The 14187-nt window shown below is 41.6% G+C and overlaps 1 protein-coding gene across 1 annotated transcript in view; it reads left to right on the forward strand.

Moving 5' to 3' along the window:
- The window catches only part of ppp1r16b (protein phosphatase 1, regulatory subunit 16B), a 149058-nt gene extending 142298 nt beyond the window's left edge, over positions 1 to 6760 (forward strand). The window contains exons 9-11 of the mRNA XM_084061448.1: positions 9 to 138; positions 1984 to 2128; positions 2928 to 6760. Coding sequence (XP_083917574.1) covers positions 9 to 138; positions 1984 to 2128; positions 2928 to 3413 — 761 coding nt within the window. The 3' untranslated portion in view covers positions 3414 to 6760. The remainder of the gene's footprint in view (positions 1 to 8; positions 139 to 1983; positions 2129 to 2927) is intronic.
- Positions 6761 to 14187: the final 7427 nt, after the last annotated feature.

Genomic DNA, 14187 nt, shown 5'->3' on the forward strand with positions numbered 1-14187 from the left:
GCTTTTAGATCTGTGTGAGGATGAGGAGTTCAGAGCCATCCTGCTGGACCTCAAACACAAGCATGACATCATCATGAAGTCACAACTCAAACACAAGACCTCACTGTGCAGGCGAACGTCCAGCGCAGGCAGCCGTGGGTAGGTACTGCCATCTGGTGGTAGCTTTGTGCTACTACAAGTTTGAGTGTTTGAGTGTAAAGAAAGTAAACGTTTTTGTGTAAGCTGTCAGAAACCGTCTAGAAAATGTGATAAAACAATGAGGCCACATTTTAAAAGTTCCAAGCTACAGTTGAGTTAAATGAATTAAACACAGCATTGAATTATGGGGTATGTAAGTCAGTACATACAAAAATAAATAGTTGTAGAGGACAGCTAAATTTGAGGGAAAAGGCATTTACAAACAATGGTTTTGGTAGTCAAGTCACTTCATTTGTAAAGCACATTTCAACTCAACTAAAGTTGACCAAATGACATGATATTCCACTATTTAAGACCAATTTTCCAAATTACTCCTGGCACCGTACAACTCCTGGCTAAGCAGCGCATTGCAACATGTTGTGAGGTTCTAGATCGGCTATTTTCAGTGAAGAAAAAGTAGGGCACCAAGTATAGACCCCTGGGGGACACAAGTCATTGTCTATTCAAAGCTTCACCATATATGGTACATAAACATAGACCATTCCATGAATAGTTATACTTTATTTCACATTTGTTTACATTTTATTCAGTCATTAACATTGTACCCTTTATCAAACCATGGACGTTTGAACTTCGCCTATCAATTAATCTTTTCTCCAGTAACTGTATTCGGATAAACTTTTCAAATCAATCCGTGTTTGGCATTTTTAAACAGTGAGTCATATTCAATGGGCTAAACATGTCAGAACATGTCCACAACCATGGAGGCTTGGGGTTCAAATCCACCGCGGTCTGCGGTGCATGTGGTTTGGCCAAGCATCTATGCTAACGCTATTGGCCTGTGTTCGGGGGAGGGTGACCTTTGTCCTATGGGCAGAGCCTGTCACTCAGTGGGGGGTGTTGAATGGGAGGAGTAGGACGAAGGCTCTACGTCCTCCTGGTGGAGGATCCTCACTGGCTAGTTGGGTACAACAACAGCGGCAACACAGAAATGTGTTGAAATTGGTATAGTGAATAAATTCGGAGAAATAAGAGGAAAACAATACTTGGCTACTCTAAATAAAATATATAGAAAATAAAGCAGAAGAGTAAGTTGTGTCCTTTCTTTTTTTCTGTGCTAATGTCACATGAATTGCAGAGCTAAATGAATAAAAGAACAACCACCAAAAACAGTTATTAGCATGAGTAACAAATAGATACATTTGGTGGGATTGTGGGTGCAGTCTGGCATGTGCCATGTGAGGCCCTGCTGTGAGGACAGGTGTCTGTCTGTTTTGGGTTATTTGTGTCTGTCTGTTTGGCCTATTCACAGCCCTGAGAGCCTGTGTCCTGCAGTATACGACCATATGAGAAGAGCGGGTTACATATAGAAGCTATGAGTCCAATATGGCCCTACTTGTACTTACAGTACAAGAATAACAAGGGCCTGTCCACCAAACAGACCTCGTCTTTCTATACTCCTCCTCTTCACTCTCAAGAGTTGTATAAATATGCTGTGTAAAATGTGTTTTAGAGACATTGTCCTTCTCGCATGCTGTTCAGGCGACTGTCTCTAGGAGCTCCTAATAATAAAAGAATGACTTTACCGACATTATTGTAAGTCATAATAAGATTAGATTCAATTAGTCTGATTGACTACTAAACCCTGTGTTATATACTTATTTGTACAATGGTGGCGTACAAAAATTGTGAAAATAGCCGATAGCTGTGTGTTGTGAGAACGGTAGATCCGCTATTTTCACTTTCGCAAAAGTTTGGCATAACCAAGTTTGACATAACCGTTGATTTGAAGTCATACTGTATCATCCAGCCCCAGCGTGAACCATATGTGTTTGTTGATCCCAGGAAAGTGGTGCGGCGAGCCAGCCTGTCCGACAGGCACAACCTGTGTCGCAAGGAGTACGAGACAGAGGCCATCGTGTGGAGAGGAGGGAGGGAGGAGGAGGAGAGAGAGAAGGAGTCTGACCAGGAGAACAGCCAAGTGGTGAACGTGAGTCTGATTCATTCATACCTACTGGCACACTTGAATAACAGGCATTAAAGGCATAGTACTGTATGTAACTTTGCCCTGTGTTTACATAACAAAACTTATAACACCCATATATATATATATATATATATATATATATATATATATAAAAAAATCTTTTTAACCACCAATCATTTCCCTCTATAACGGCAGTCATCAGCCACTGAGAGTAGTGTGGTGTTGTTTACCTGCAGAAACACACTGCCCTCTTGCTGAAACCAATTCAACAAAGTATTGTTATGTGAACACAGGGCAAAGTTGCATACATTTGTGTTATATTGTATTGGTAGATGTATTATTGTGTGTGTACAGTATGTTATAGATGTATCTTACAGGTGTTACAAGCGTGGTGTTCCAATAAAAAATGCCATTCATTGGCTATAATTCATATTTGGCTATGTGTTTCATAGCTGAAGCACTGGATTAGCATTGACATCATAATGGAGCTGATCTGGTCCAGGGACTACCAGGGGCCCAAATAGACCCTTACAGGTCTGTAGCTATACAAAAGGACCCTTATGGGTCCATTTGGTTGCATTTGTACACTCTCAGAGTTAAAATGACACTGAGGATTTTACAGTGTAGATTTGGGTCCCAGAGATAAAAATAAATAAATAATCAAATGCATATCAAACTGGGTGTCTAGCCGACAACTGAAATCAGGGCTATCAAGCGCTGCATCTAGAGGCCTACATGATCAAGTGCTGCATCTAGAGGCCTGCATTATCATCATACTTATTCATGTCCCTCACACCTGCAGGTCAAGCCAGTAGTGGCTGTAGCCGCGCCAGACAAACCGGCACCGCCCACCATCCTGAAGGACAGCGTCAGCAAACAGAACGGCCTCATCTCCACCGCTACCTCCACGCCCCCACAGCCGCCCCCCAACGGCAACGCTCCGTCCTCCGACAACAACAGCGCCGCGGCGGTCGTCAGCAGCCAGCCCGCCGGCGACGATTCCTGGCCCCGGGAGCGCGCTCAGACGCTGTCGGAGCTCAAAAAGCAGCGGTCCGCCGCCAAGCTGCTGAATCACCCGCTGTTCAACGGCCACCTCGGTAACGGCTCCGCGGACCCGCTGTCCGCCGACGCGAAGCCCTCCCCCGAGGACCCGCGAATGCCTCTGGTCTCGTCCAATGGCAGCGCGGTTTACTACACGCCGGCCAGCGGCGACCCGCCCATCCTCAGACTGAAGCAGCCCGTGGAGGAGGAGCAGCCCAAGGGCCGCGCCTGCTGCTGCGTGTCGTAGCGCCGCGGTTCGGGTCATGTGACTCTTCAATGGAACAGGAAGCGATCGCACAGGAGGCGAGGCGGAGTTACTGAAGGAGGGAGGGAAGGAAGGAGGTCCCAGAATGCACTAGATGGGGAAAGGGACCAGTCTGAAGGAAGTTTTGTTCCTGTCCCAGTATGTGAACTGTGACCCCCAACCACCACCACACCCACTCTCCCCACGCACCTAAACTCCTGGCCTGAAACGAATGGAGACCTGACCTTTATAAATTGGACCGGTCCCATCACCACTGTGGCTGTTTGCTTGATCAAATCAAAACAGGAAATAAGGAAGGAAAGCCAGGAAGGAGCCGATTTCTGTCCTTAAAACACTGTACCTCCTTTCCTAAACGTCATCCTGGACAAGGAGATAGGAGCCCGTTGCTGGTCCATGCGGTCCTGCGGTCCATGTGTAAGAGGAAAGCACAGATGCTTGTTCCTGTACCTGTTGAACCGGACTCTGCCATCTAATGCCTGTTCAAACTGGAGGCCTTTCACTCCAAAATACTGGCCCGTGTTTAAGTGCTGTCGAGAAAAAGAAAGGAACGTGGTACAACCTTTACAAGAAAGACAGAGGGAAGGAGAGGGGAACATGGGAGTATATTCCTGTCCCCACAGATCCTGTGCGCCTTATGCCTGATTTATACTCGGTTGCGTGCTGTGTCTTGCACCAAAAATAGCCGATCTACAAGCTCACGTTGTAGCTCGGCTATTTTTGAAGCGTGACACTGGTTCACAACTAAGCTATAAATCAGGCCTTATGGGATGATGTAAGATATTTGGAATGAAAGTTGTGAGACTGTCTGCGCTACCCTGGTGGAAGGAATCAGAGGGCAACTCTTTTACCCTACAAATGGATGGTGTTTTTTTCTCCCACCGCATTACTCCATGTTCTCTAACACCCTTTCTATTAGGACGGTCGCATTGATGTCAAACAACGTTCTACAGCCTTTACATGGTCTTACGCCACGAACAGGCTAAGAGGCCGTCATAGAAGGATCAGGGTGGACTGTGTGTTGTACTGTAACTTATCAAAAATGTGGCAAAACGTAGCAAAACAGAGATGAGCGAGTGATGTCTCTCCTGAAGTATTCTCTATGAAATTAAATGAAATGCTGCCTGTCTGAATAAAGGGAAGGAATGCCATAGAACAGTGTTAAAATATCCCACAAGTGTTGTGCTCCCACAAAAGACTTAACCACTTTGACTCTGGCATCCCTGTGTGGGGCATGTCATTATAGGCAAAAATGTTCAAACATTTTCAATTTATTCTATATTGTTTTCAGTTTTATGTCCTGAAAATAGTAGATCTAGAGGCTCACAGCGCTTGTGTCGTAAGCTTATGGATAATCTATTTGGAAAACAAAGTTGAACATTTTAAAATAATAGTTGAACATTTTTGAACATTTTTAAAGATTATTGGACATTTTCAAAAAAAGAGAATAGGGCTTAAATGGTTTTAAGCTAGCAAAGAATACAATACTGCACTAGTGTTTTGAAACTGTAACTTTAACGTCCACCTGTCGACTATATCTCACCTCACCGTCTTCCGTGTTCATTCCCAAACGTACACGCCAAATCCACTTTGTGCTTACCCCACGATAGATAATTTAAGCAAAGCATTGTTTGAGAATATTGTACAGCTTTAGTAGTTCTTATTTAAAAAATAATGTAAGAAGAAACGTTATGATTGGTATAAAGTTGAGTGTATTTATTATTTGTGTGAGCTGTGGAGAGCGAATGCAATAACAGATGAGCTGGTGTGACTTCCAGCAAAGCACCTTGTAGGGCAGAAATTATAAATGTTAACATTCAGCTGTGGAAAAAGAGGCTGGGGGGGTTATTGTGTGCTTACTGTATCTAGATGTTGTTAAGAGACACAAAAATAATCCATTGTATGTGGGTGGATAGCTCAGACAGATATATTGCAAAGAATTTTGGCCATTTTGTGGCCTTTTTTCCTGTCACTGTCCCTGTTTGGTAAACAGAAATTGTTCGTGAGTAATGTCTGAATTACTGTAAAGTATTACTGTAACCATTAACAGTGAGAATTCTACACATACACGTCGACTATGTGCTTGAGTACTGAGGCTTGATTTATACTTCTTTGCTGGGTGTCGCACACAAATAGCCCACTTGTGGGCTTGTAGATCGGCTATTTTCGGTCTACAACACCCATAACTGGGTATAAATCAGGCATAACCCAAGTAAGAGCAGTCTGACGCTTGTCCTGCAGTTTGTATGCAACAGGTCAATAGGTCTTGAAACGGAAAGTAGTTTAGTACGCAACTATTAACAGTTCTTCTAATCTCTCTGCGAGTGCCAAAGAGTCTTCCATGATACAGAAATAGAACATGTTTGAACATTTAGAACGTGTGGAGAAGGCTTTTTCTTTGTACATTCAGTTGTGAGTTGTTGGTTCAGGTTAGTGGCCATTTCCCTAATGCCTGGTGTATCCCTGTATGCCACTACCGCCTCATCCCCTATTGTACAGTGTCAAATACATGTACAGATGATTGTAAATATGTTTGTATTGTTAGCCCTTTACCCGTTTCCTATGAACTGCATTTCCAGGTTTTTGTTGTTACTATTGTGGCATTGTACTGTGGTTATTCATTTAGGAATATGAAACACAAATAGCCATTATGTTGACCAATATGAAAAGATTTGCAGTTATCGCGGTATGCTGTGAGTCTGTAAAAATGCTCCTTCAGTTGTGCTATTGTCTACTCTAGAAACTGTCAGGAAAGTCAAGTAGCCTACTCCGATTTGTCACTGTTACAACTACAGTTTTTTTTCCTCACTGTTACAATAGACCAAGTTTGCTGTTGATTCCGAATCATTGTGGGGGATGTTTTTTTCCAAAATTCAAATTGATTTTTGAAACGATTTTTTAAAGAGGTAGTATATTGTAAAACTTAAATGATCTACAATATGCATTCCCTTTTAGTGTGGTTGTTGAGTCAAATTAATTGAATTGAATTCACTTAAGGCCATCAATTCATTTTGATTGAAATTCAGGTTCTACTTCCCACTTTGGGTCAATTCATTCAAATCAATTCAGATTGATGTTCAAATGCATTTAATAGAGTTTAACCTAGAAATTGGTCAACACTGACACATTTGAGGTAGACAGCAAAAGGGCAGCCATGAGTGTAAAATGAAGAGCAATTAGTATTATGAAGGATTTGTCAGGGCTTGTGTCTGAATGCAGGCCTCACTGTCAACAAGTATGAATATTTAAAAAATGAACTACTGATTTTGTAATTACTGGAAAATACTGATGGTTGCATTAACATATTTTGAATAAATTGTATATTTTGAGCATTTTATATAGTCTTTACTGAATTTGCAAGGGTGTGTCTTAACCGAAGAAGGACCACCATCTTTTGCAAAAAACACACTTGTGTTTAGAGCAGTGGTTCTCAAAATGGAGTCCAGGGACCCTCAGGCTTCCTTGAGGGGTCCAAATGGACTTACGTCTGTAACTCTGAGAGTGTACAAACTCTGAAAGTGCACAAATAGAATTTGGTTCTATTTGTGCACTCAGCGTTATAGGGGTCCTTGAAATTAAAAAGTTTGAGAACCACTGGTTTAGACTAGAGTCAAGTGGTGACTTGAATGTACTACTTTATCCAGAGCCAGTAATGAATGCAGACTGGGCATACTACTGTATTTCTATTACTATCCTGAGAGTGTTTGTTTCTAACTTGGGCAAATATTTCATTGGTTTCAAATGTTTTTTCAAGTAGTTAAAATGCACATAATTAACCTTGCAGGAGTTTTCAAAGACACATCTCATGCAGGTTAATATAATTCAAGTGTTTGTTCCACTGTTTGTGTTTTCATTTCAAAATGTATTCACTTTCCACTGAGTGCCGGCCTGGCATACTGTATAAGCAGCAGTCTGAGATGGACACATCACTGGGGGGGAAAGGAAACAATCCAGGGGCTCTTTGTTATTTTCAGACATATTTTAAATGTATTCAGTTGCTCTTTTACTTACTGCAAGTCCGAACTACTTAATACATGCATGTCACATTCACATAAATGGTGCAGTTTACTAATGTGCCCTCCTTCTGCCCTTCAGTACACAGCTGTCTAGGCCTTTCTTCACCCAGTAATTTGCATATATTTCCCCCTCTCTCTCTCTCTCTCTGTCCCTCTCTGTCTCTCTCTCCCTCCCTCCCTCTCTCTCTCTCTCTGTCCCTCTCTGTCTCTCTCTCCCTCCCTCTCTCTCTCTCTGTCTCTCTCTGAACTTCCTCTCACTTGCTCTGGGGTCACTGGGGTCAGCAGTTCTAAAGGCTTCACTGTGGTGGAGGCGTTACTTTGACACAACAGTTGGTTTCGAAAGGGGCAGAGATGAGGAGAGTGGGCAGTAAAAGACAACTCATACTTCGGCAACAGTAAATTTCATATTACTATCATACATATTTATGTTGGGCCACGTCAACCTGTAGGATTTTGAGCACTAGCCTTGCAGATGTAAATTTCAGCCCAGCAACAATTGCATTTCTGTTCACTTTAGGGGAGTATTATAATTGTAATAGTATGTGGTGGTAGGACAAATGATATTTACTGTATAGAGCAACTTATGCAATTGTGAAATTGTTAACCTATATTTTGTACAGTGAATACATTCATACATTCTTTTGAATTGATTTGAAACACAAACTGCCTAATTAATCAAACATATACACTAAGCTACTTTTCCCAACGTCTAGAGCAAATATGTGATGGAGGCCTCAGCTACTCATCCTATGTTCCCTTGGTGACAGTCAATGCTTGCAGGGCATATAGACTGAGAGACAGAAGCACAATCCAGACTGCATTGACCTCCATCTGTGCTCCATGGCCCTACCATTGTGCCTCTGCTGTTCTCTGGCCTAGGCGGACCGTATTCAGGCCGAGCCAGCTGGCTCCTTCCCCAGTCCTTCAAACCCCTTCAGACCCTCCGCTCCTCTTCAGTGAAGAGGGGAAATGGATCTGGGCCAGAAATAGCATAAAGACACAGATCACGCCACAGATTCACTGGGGGATGGATGGATGGATGGAGGGATGCAAGAAGGGAGATTGGATGGATGGATGGATGGGAGCTCGATTCCAACATTCCAGCACACCACTAATTAAGGGGACAATGGGAGGCAAAGATGTAATAATGGAGGGATGGACAGCAAGCAAGGTAGTTGGATATCGACACTGACCTCCCCAATAATTCACAGTGGGATCAAATAAATATAGGCAGAGGGGGAGGGTGGGGTGGATGTATAGATGGCTGTTCAGAGGAAGGGATGACTAAGAACAGAAAGGAAAGATAGTTTGGAGTGGATAGTGGGTTGTTTCCTTTTTTTAATGTTTTGTTTTTACCCTTTTCTCACAATTTAGTCATTATGCAAATGAATTCCTCCCACTGCTTTTGTACTCTGCTGCTTTTGTAGGAGCCCCCACCGAGAGGACGTAGCACCTCCGTCTGTCCTACTCCTCGCATTTAAGGGCCGTAAGCCCGTAAGGGTTCGTGCAGTGACAAAGATTGCCCTCCATCAGCTTCCCTCACCCAAATACAGCCAATTGTGTTCGTATAGACGGTTGGCAAGCTGGATGCACCACGGTGGATTCGAACCCCTAGACTCTGCACGTTCTCATAGTAAGTAAGTAAGTGCTGTCACGTGACCTGTCCAAGTCCCGGAAAAGACGCGCTGTGATTGGCCAGTAGTCACTTTGATTGGCAGTTGTGCCGAACACAACCCCAAAAGTACATAACTTGGACAGCGCTGAGTTGGATGAAGCAGACTTCGCTACGTTCGGCATGGCGTCTCGCTCGCCTGAGCTTCCTTGGCGGTGCCTCTCGTGGCTCAAGTCCGCTTCAGACGGCGTGCCTCTGTCGTGATTCGATCCCAAAAGGTTGGGTCTGAAAGTCTAATTAATAGCGAGGCACGCCACCGAGGCATACTGGAATGGGGTTTCGTACTGTGTTTCAATGTGACTTCGCCCCCTTTTTGGGATGCATTAACAATGAATCATCCAAAGGAGTGGCTGATAACTAGCCTGGCATTGGCCAGACTGATAACGTAGATTCACTCTCACGTTCCTCCCCGGTATCAGTCTGGACTTCGGCCCATAGGGAGCGAGTATGAGAAATCAGAAAATGATCGGGCCAATCAGTGACTGCGTTTCAACTGCTGTCCGTACAACAGTGAAAAGGATCAAAGTAATTTTCTGATATCTCATACTCGCTCCCTATGGGCCGAAGTCCAGACTGATACCGTGGAGCAACGTGAGAGTGAATCCACGTTATCAGTCCAATGCCAGGCTAACTGATAACGGCCTACTAGAGCCTCCTGGTAGGCCAGTAGGGACCTACTGGGACCATAGCGGATGATAACGGTGATAACAGCCCCATTCAATGGGATGAGTTCTAGGTATCGGGTGCTTATTCACTAAAAGACAGATTTATGAGGGGTCAGAACCTCTGCTCTTTTCCCAGGAGCAGGTGGATTTATGGGGTCTCAGTGGCCACAGCTACTTGACCTGCATCCCATTGTATGCATAATTTAAGAGGCCGAAGTGGATACTCTTCCTGTCATGTTATGCATGAAGGTCAGACAGACTGCTGATGAAGAGCTATTGATTGAATAGCCTGAGTACAAAGCCTGATTTATGTTTCTGCAACAAAGTTGTGTATGACACAAATATTGTATATTGTATATGTATATATTGTATTTCCAACTGAAAAGAGTGTCGAAGTATAAATCAGGTTTAACTCTTCCACTCACTTGTGACTGGTTGCTCTTCACCTCTTAAGCGTAAGAGATGTTATCACGCATTCTTGATTTCCTTTCATCCAGGAGCACAGAAACACTTATGTGATAGTGTGTAGTAGAGGGTCCATTGACCAGGACAGTCTATCACAAGAGTCTATAGCAGTGTAAAAAAAGTAACATTCAATTTTGGTTTGCGGACCTGTTTGTACTATAGGTCGCAAGTATATCCACTTTTTTCAAACTTCGTACAACCTTTCCTACATAAAATATTTTTATTTTTTGTTCCAAAATAATGAAAATAGCCGATCTACCAGCTCAAAACACTTTATGATGTGATGCGTTGTGTGGGCTTGTCTCCTATTTTCATTTTTTTTTAATTATTATCATATTATTATTATTATTATTTTATTAATTCATAATGTATTTTTGTCGAGGAGACACAAAATTCTGAAAAGGTTTGGGAACACCTCATTATACAATAGGCTCAAGGGACAAAGCTACATGCAACACAGACAACTAGTATTGGAGTACCACAGCACAAGCCTTTGTCAACTGCTGCATTGATTCTTATTAAGTAGAAAGCTATTACAACTGATATTATTGCTGTTAATGAATCTTATGTCTGTATAGGGGCACAAATGCATAATGTAACAGTTTGGTCTTCACAGTCATTTCCTGTTGACAGAGGCTATTTACAGTAGAGAGGAATGGGAGCAGCAGTCAATAGAGATGGAACAGAGATTGAACAGATGATTTCAGAGCAGCATGCAGTAGATCGATGAAGCTGTAAAACATTCCATGCATTCAAACCTCGGTTTAGTGGTGAATTATACCTGATAATCAACTGTTGGTCATGCTCTATATGTTTCTCATGTGTGTCACTGCTGCTGGAATGCACTTCTCATGGGGCTACAGTGTATGCCCATTTTCATGTTTCTAGGCTATTTTTAAAAAGCAAGTCTTTCACACACCTACGAGACAGGTGGGTAGGAGAAGACCAAGCAGGGACCCAAATGCAGTCTGTCTTCAAATGCAAGAAAATGCTTTCATGGAACGTTTCAGGTTATCATCTGGTTATCTAGCTAAGTGGTTTTCAACCCTTTTCATATCAAGGTCCATTATTTATTCGCCATTTGAGCCACAAACCACCATTTGATGAAGATGTTGCCTCTCAGACCCAATATGTGAAATATTTTGTTATCGTTGGATAAGATTTTGTCCACAATTCCATGCTGTATTGATGTGGTAGCCTACCATAGGAGAGATAACAGGCAAACGTTGATCAAAATAACAATTCCTCTACATTCTCTGTGTAGACTAGTAAATTAAGTAATGCAGAACAATAATTTAACTCTTGAGAAAGTAAAATGAAACATTTACACTCTCAAGAGTTAAAGATCTATAAGGGTCCATTTGGTTACCAGCTCTCCATCATCTAGCTGGGAACCACCTGGAACCCCCTCAAGGACCACTGGTGGTCCCCGGACCACTGGTTGAGAACCACTGATCGTTAATGATGAAGGTTTGTAGACCGAAATGTTGTTATATTCCCATTACATTATTTTCTTTTCGGGTACGCCTTCTGTGAGTAGAAGGCTGCTTGCCACTCTGTGACACAGTGGAGGGGTTCCCAAACCTTTTCATGCCAAACCACATGTGGTGGTACTTCTTATTACCATGTCAAAAAAGTATTGTTCATCAAACAGTATTCCCCTTTCAGTTTCCAACCAAAGTAATGATCACATGAAAGAAACAGATGAGGCATTTCAAGATCCACACATATTTCAGTGAGATTTCTTTTAAACAATAATTTACAATAACATTTTACATTCGGTTTACAGATTTGTAACCCTACATACAAATTGAAACATTCAAAATAATAACTTTATGTGAATAGCCTATCTATGTGTTCACAAATAGTGCATGGACTTGTAATTAAAATGAATTAAACGTACCGTGCCTTTAAATTGTGTCAAGCATAAACTAGGGTTTATTGTAGTCCTCCTGTGACCCACCTGGCCCCCTCCTGTGACCTATGTATGGGTCACAACCCACAATTTGAAAACCACATACTTTCTTCCTGTACTCCTGTATACTCAGAACCATGCATATTTGAATGCGTAAGAAAAGTATGCAAATTATGCAAATGGTGGTAGTGAAGAGGGTGGTGGAGGCAATTGGAGGTGGACATTTTGGTTAAAGGACAAGAGCATGATTCCTCTATGGGGTGTTTTCAAGAAAATACATTAAAAAGGTCATGCAAAGTGCATGCATGCTCTGCCACAAAGAAATCAACTATTCAAACAAGTGCAGCAATACTTTGCTGGCACATTGCAAAACCGACATGCACAGGAAGAAAGTCTATGAGTCTATAAGTGTCTATAAGATTAAGAGTATATAAGTGTAGCCAACAGTCTTCTACCCAAATGAAACATACCCCCCTAGTGGGTATCTTTTTCACCCCTAACCTGTTTGCATGCATTCCTGTTAACAGAAAATGTCAGTGTGTTTTACCAGGGCTGTAATCTGCTCAAAGTATTACCACTGTGACTGGTCAATCAAGAGGAACATTCAAATACCGACTAAGATGGAAAAAAGAAAGTTATATAATTCTGGCCTTTTCAGAAAACAAGTTAATTAGAAACAGCTTGGAATTTTAAATGACATACACACTGAAAGCCTGAGAGATGAGTGTATATGTGGGATTTGGTGAGGAGGTTGTTGCTATAACCAGCTCTCCTAATGCCAGAGAGAACCTTTATTCATGTTTTATTTTACACTAATGCCACATTTATTCTCCCTATACGACAGTGTGGCACACTGAAAACAACAAATTATCCTCCACGCCTTGTGAGCTAGTGGATCAGCTATTTTCAGAGCGTGACACCGTTGTACGATAAAGTATAAATCAGGCTTAATGCTAAGCCAGCATTGATGGAATGTTTACATCCAAATTAACTTGTGTTATGAATTCAGAGGCAGGCAATGTACCCTTATTATTGCCTTAAAAACGTTACTCACTGTCACAAGCCTTTCCACTTCATTTTTAATATCACAGTGCTACATCTAGCATACAGTATGAGACTCTTTTCTCTTATGTCAGATTATGTGGGATTATTATTATTGGTGAACATAGTTACAAATGTATTTAACAGATTAAAAATGAATACATGCACAACGCACATACACTTGTTTGTATTGTACTTGTTACAGTACAATACAAACACTACTAGGATCATCCACTCTGGTTTTATATTTCTTTCTAGTGTAGACTTGCAGTGTGACAGATGCAGTATTGTATTATGTGTTTTAACCACATGGTGACTGCATCAGCACTTCCTTTTAGGTTATGGGTGAAATGATTTTGCAACCTATTATTGTTGCTTGCCTATACAAAAATACTATGCTTATGGAAAAAAGACAAGAGAATATAAGAGAAGAAAAGAGAGCAACATTTTTCAACTGTACAATAAAATCCTCAATGTTAATTTATCATTTATAACTTAGAGTGCAGAGTTAAATGAACACTGAGGATTTACTGTGTAGGACTACAATTGCATTTGAATTCACCCAAAATATGAATGAAAAGTTTCAATGTTTAAAATGGCAATATATAATCTGTGTATGAAATAGTTCAGCTGTGTGGTTGTGCATACTGTACACTTCTCCATTGGCAGACTGCTAATGGATGTTCCCCATATGCAGGGGTTGAATACAACATTACACATTTTACTCCTTTCTCTACTGGAGTAAAGAATACTCTTACCTTTATCACAAGTCTTATGAAGAAGCCTTTTAGTCTCATGACATAAGAAAACGGGTTGGACATAAGATATCCAAACAAATGTTGAGCTTCAGTATAGCTGAAAAAAGTATATTTCAGACTCAGATTCCCTATATAAAATCCAAATCCCCCCCTTTTTTACCTTTCTTTTGTAGTTTTTTAAAAATATTTTTTTTACTAGTTCTTCCTAATAAAGTTGTTTTTTATCT

The sequence above is a fragment of the Gymnoscopelus microlampas genome, assembly GCF_963454915.1.
Source record: "Gymnoscopelus microlampas genome assembly, chromosome: 7".
Classification (NCBI taxonomy): Eukaryota; Metazoa; Chordata; class Actinopteri; order Myctophiformes; family Myctophidae; genus Gymnoscopelus; species Gymnoscopelus microlampas.